The 4,887-nt window shown below is 39.1% G+C and overlaps 1 protein-coding gene across 1 annotated transcript; it reads left to right on the top strand.

The window, feature by feature from the left end:
* Nucleotides 1-2,450: 2,450 nt before the first annotated feature.
* LOC132175773 (NAC domain-containing protein 43) lies at nt 2,451-4,170 on the top strand. The gene is made up of 3 exons (XM_059587823.2): nt 2,451-2,747; nt 2,861-3,129; nt 3,228-4,170. The coding sequence occupies exons 1-3, from the start codon at nt 2,564-2,566 to the stop codon at nt 4,047-4,049; spliced, it is 1,275 nt and encodes a 424-aa protein (XP_059443806.1). The 5' UTR covers nt 2,451-2,563; the 3' UTR covers nt 4,050-4,170.
* Nucleotides 4,171-4,887: the final 717 nt, after the last annotated feature.

The raw sequence follows: 4,887 nt of genomic DNA on the forward strand, positions 1-4,887 counted from the left end.
GACAAGAGAATTAAAACATCTCCTCTCAGATTTTATATATATATAAACAAACAGATAAAAATTAAGAGAAAATGAATTTCTTGCTCCTAGGCTCCTAGCTATTTGCCCCCTTTTTTTTTTTTTTTTCAATGTGTGGGGAAGGGGAAAGGGGTGTCAAAGTTCATTCATTTGCCTATATTACCATTAGGTATGTGCACCTCACATTACTAAGAGGTTTGGGTTTAGCTCATACGAAAAATGAGCGGCAAAAGAAAACGTTCAACTTCTGGCAACGTTCGAAGGTAATTTGGCAGATATATATGCTTCGGCGGTTGTCTTTCGATTTGAGAAGGAAGAATCCAAACTCAAAAAAATGATTTATAAAATATAAAAACAAAAACTATTTTTCGAAACTAAAAAATCCTTTTTCGTCAAATCAAAAATATAAATTATTGCCACCCCCATTTGTGTGAGTGATCATAAATTCTCATTTCCATCAATTTTTTTCGGCATCAAACTTGATGCAAAAATGTTAGAAACAAATGGAATGTTATTTCTCATTATTAATATGGATGAGGAATATAAATTCGATGGAGAAGAGATCATGATAATTGATTCATAAGGCACACAACAAGGGTTTCTTATAGTATATGCACTCTTGATAAGGTTTCTTTTTAATTTATATCGAATGAAAGGTTCAGCAGTTGCCATGTAGAGAGCCAGCCAGGCATGAAAAGAAAATATATATATCAATCCATAATACAAAAGTTGGGCTTTGGACTTTCACCATTAATAAAGTGGGCACGTGCGGCCAGTACCTCATGTCAGCGGATCCCAAGGGGCAAGCTGGCAGCTCCAAGGGCTTGACACGTGCGCATTCCATTTTTGTGTAAATTATAGTGGCTTTTCCAGATATAGCTAGCAAGCATTAATTACTCTTATTTTGTACAGTTTGGCAGTACCAGGGGGCTCATCGTTCCAGTTTTAGCGGCGATATATTCGGCCGAGGACGGGATTGATGAAGACTAAACCTTAGTCCCCGGCCACGCTATAAAAGCTGATAACGATTGCATAAATTAACAACATTGGGAGCAAGGCAAAATTAATTAATTGCTATCCTCCGGTTTTGTTAACATGCCAAGTTACACTTGATTAGAATTGTAATTCAGCTAATTCAATATGTAATGTAGTTCAAGAGCTCAAAGTTCGGGCAGAATTAATCAGGTTTAAACCACCGTCTCTAGCCGAGTTAAAGAAGGCTTACATTCTAGCACATTGATGGCAAAAAGAACATTGAAAGTAGTGAGACACATAAGACAAGTGCCCTATAGTCTTATCTTAATTGTCGGCACGCGTGCAATTTGAAGCCACGATTGGTCAATGCAGGCCAAAAAAGCGTATGTGCTAGTACATGATGGCATAGATCGAGAACATTAGGAGTATTGAGGCACATAAGACAATAAGTGCTCTCTAGTCTTATCTTAATTGTTCGCTAGCATGTAATTTGGACCCACGATGGCTCAATCGATCAGGGTTGTACCTCAGTAACAATTGACTAAGGTTGTACCTTTGCGGTGAACATTTTACACTAAAAAAAAAAAAAGAAAAAAAAAAACACATGGAATCATTTCAAATAGTTCACACACATATATATATATATATATATATATATATATATATATATATATATATATAATGCTTTCTACGAATACCCCAGCTATCTCATTTTTAGAGTGATATCAAGAACGCACCCTTCATTTTTGCTAACTTTGAAGATTCAAAGATTTTGCTGGCCTTGCAATTGCAGGCGTCCGTGATTGGCCAAATATTATAATATATAGTAGGATTAATTAAGTAGATGATGAAATAAAGCATGTGGTATTTGTACGAAGATGGTAAAGCTAGCTGGCGGGTGCAGTGGATGGTGTTAATAAAGTGCGAGTAGGAGAAAAAAACCCTCAAGTCCCCACGAAACCCATCATGTTTTTCTTCGCCTACGGGACCATGAAAGCTCAGTGCCTCCGACCTCATCATCTTCTCTCTCTCTTTTGCCCTCTTGTCCTAGAGTTGGTTGCACAAGTAAAACGAGTGATCTGGGAGAGATTCTTTAGGAAAAGTGGTGGTTTTGGAGGTGCTTTTCATTCAGATATTAAGGTCGAGTGTCATAGTTAAGATGGAGGCGTGTCCCCCGCTCTCACTATACATTGTTTGCCTCTCTAACGCATTTTAGGGTGACCGAAATCTCACATACCTATATTTTAGGGACCACAGTCCCTTTCTCTTTCTCTCTCTCTCTAACCCTATAGTTTTAGGTGGTTGGTTCTTCTCCAGGCCCTTGACCCCACACCAAGTACACTAATGGCCATGATACCAAAGCTTTTCATGCATTTTTGGACCCTTCCCATGTCCTACAACCATTATAAATTATCATGACTGCATTACCCTTTACGCACACCCCCCGGCCACACATTGTTGTTGTCCTTTTTTTCTCCTTGTATTATTCTCTCCCTCTTCCTCTCTCCCTCCTAACCCTCTCTCTCTATACTATCTTTCTTTTTCTTTCTTTGTTTGAGGGGGGGATCTAATGGCAAAAGATATGAATCTGTCCATAAATGGCCAATCCCAGGTTCCTCCCGGCTTCCGATTTCATCCAACGGAAGAGGAACTTCTTCACTACTACCTCAGGAAGAAAGTTGCCGATGAGAAGATTGACCTTGATGTCATCCGCGAAGTTGATCTTAACAAGCTCGAGCCATGGGATATTCAAGGTATTTTATATATATATATATACTGCTGACCTCTTTTTTGTTCTTTCTTTGGTGGTGGTGGTAATTGTTGTTGTTGATCAGAATTATATATATTTATGTTGCTGTCTTTGCAGAGATGTGCAAGATTGGATCCACCCCACAGAATGATTGGTACTTCTTTAGTCACAAAGACAAAAAGTATCCAACGGGGACTCGAACAAATCGTGCCACAGCAGCTGGATTTTGGAAGGCAACAGGCCGAGATAAGATCATCTACAGCGGCTTTAGAAGAATCGGACTGAGGAAGACTCTGGTGTTCTACAAGGGAAGAGCTCCACACGGACAAAAATCAGATTGGATCATGCATGAGTATAGGCTAGATGAAAGCGTCCACGAAACTAGCGTAAGCCTCTTTCTCTTAATTAATTATCACAATCATTATTTTTTTTTAATTTTCCTGAATTCTCATCGTGGTATATATATATACATATATCCATTCAGGTTTCTAATTCAGTAGGAGAGTCAATGATGGGGGAAGACGGATGGGTGGTTTGCCGGGTATTCAAGAAGAAGAATTTTCAGAAAGCCCTAGAGAGTCCAAAAGCCTCGCCAATCTCTATGGAAACAAACACTCAGATAAGAAATGACGGGGTGCTGGATCAAATACTATTGTACATGGGAAGGAGTTGCAAGCCGGAAAACGAACCATTCGGAAATCTTAACATCTCCGACAACACTGGCACAAACAACATGATATTTCTGACAGCAAAGCATACAAGCAGTAGCATCGGTGATCATCATCATCAAGGGCAGCTCCATGATAGATTCATGCATCTCCCACGGCTAGACAGCCCAACCCTTCATTCTCTTCCCATGAGCAACTCATCCCCCTTCGATCAGGATCATGATCATGATCATGATCACCACCACAGCCTCAAAGCTTGCTATCAATCATTTGACGAGATGCTCACAGAAACCGAACCTTCTTTCACCAACCAAGCCGGTGGCTGCAGTGAGACGACCCCAGGTGATGATGACCCGAAAACAAGGCTTAATGACTGGGTCGCGTTTGATAGGCTGGTGGCGTCACAGCTTAATGGGCAAGAAGAGACAGCAAAGCAATTATCCTGCTTCACTGACCCCAACATGGCTTTCTGTCCTCCTCCTGATGACGACGTCGTACAATTATCTACAGACATACGTTCAAGTAGGCTAAGTCAAATCTCTAATGTCTACAATAGCGCCAATGATATATGGAGCTTCACCAAATCATCATCATCACCGTCGTCTACATCGGATCCCTTATCCCACTTGTCTGTATAACCTAATAAGACTACTACTCTTGATCTTCATCATCATCATATAAATTTTACATAGTATATTTTCATAAAGTCTAGGTGTATGTAACAGACAGCGAACGAACACATGATGTATTGCAAGAAATAATCAGATAATATATATAAATATATATTTTGAGAATTGAGAATTGAGATCTGAGATGGATGTGATGGCATTAAACTATCACTATTGTTTAGGAGGTCAGCTATTTTGGTTGATATGTTACACTTTTCTCCATGCAATCATATCCCCCAACACGAATTCGTTAACTAAATTGAAAAGCTTTGAGAAGATAATCATGGCGTTGCTCTGACTTTCAAGTGGGATTTGGGTTTTCCTGTCGCACAATCGACAATGCTAATATATTTACAGTTCCAACTTTGGCATGATCACATTGGTAAGAGGTCATCCCAATCGATCGATTTGTTATTGTGGCTTCGACAAAGAGTGAGATTCTTGGGGCCTCACCTAACGTTGCACCAATAGAGATGAAGCAAAAGGAGACTACCTTTTACGAATCTAGCACGAGAATCATAAGGAAACATATCGTATCTTTTTTCCTTTGTTGGGAACGGAGGAGGTGATCGATCACTCTAGCTAATTAACATGGAGCCCTCTTTTTATTTATTTATTTTTTTCTATAAATTAATTAATTAGATTGATGATGATGATGATTAGTAAGAAAGAAGGGGAAATTAATATAATCGCCCCTTCCAACTAACACCCCTATTCTATTTAATTACCCTTATTTTAAACCATTATTTGTCATACTTAATTCCTTCAACTACTATTTAAGTACAAAAAGACCCATTCCTTAACTTCT

Source organism: Corylus avellana, chromosome 3 (assembly GCF_965113065.1).
Source record: "Corylus avellana chromosome 3, dhCorAvel1.hap1.2, whole genome shotgun sequence".
In the NCBI taxonomy this organism is placed as follows: domain Eukaryota; kingdom Viridiplantae; phylum Streptophyta; class Magnoliopsida; order Fagales; family Betulaceae; genus Corylus; species Corylus avellana.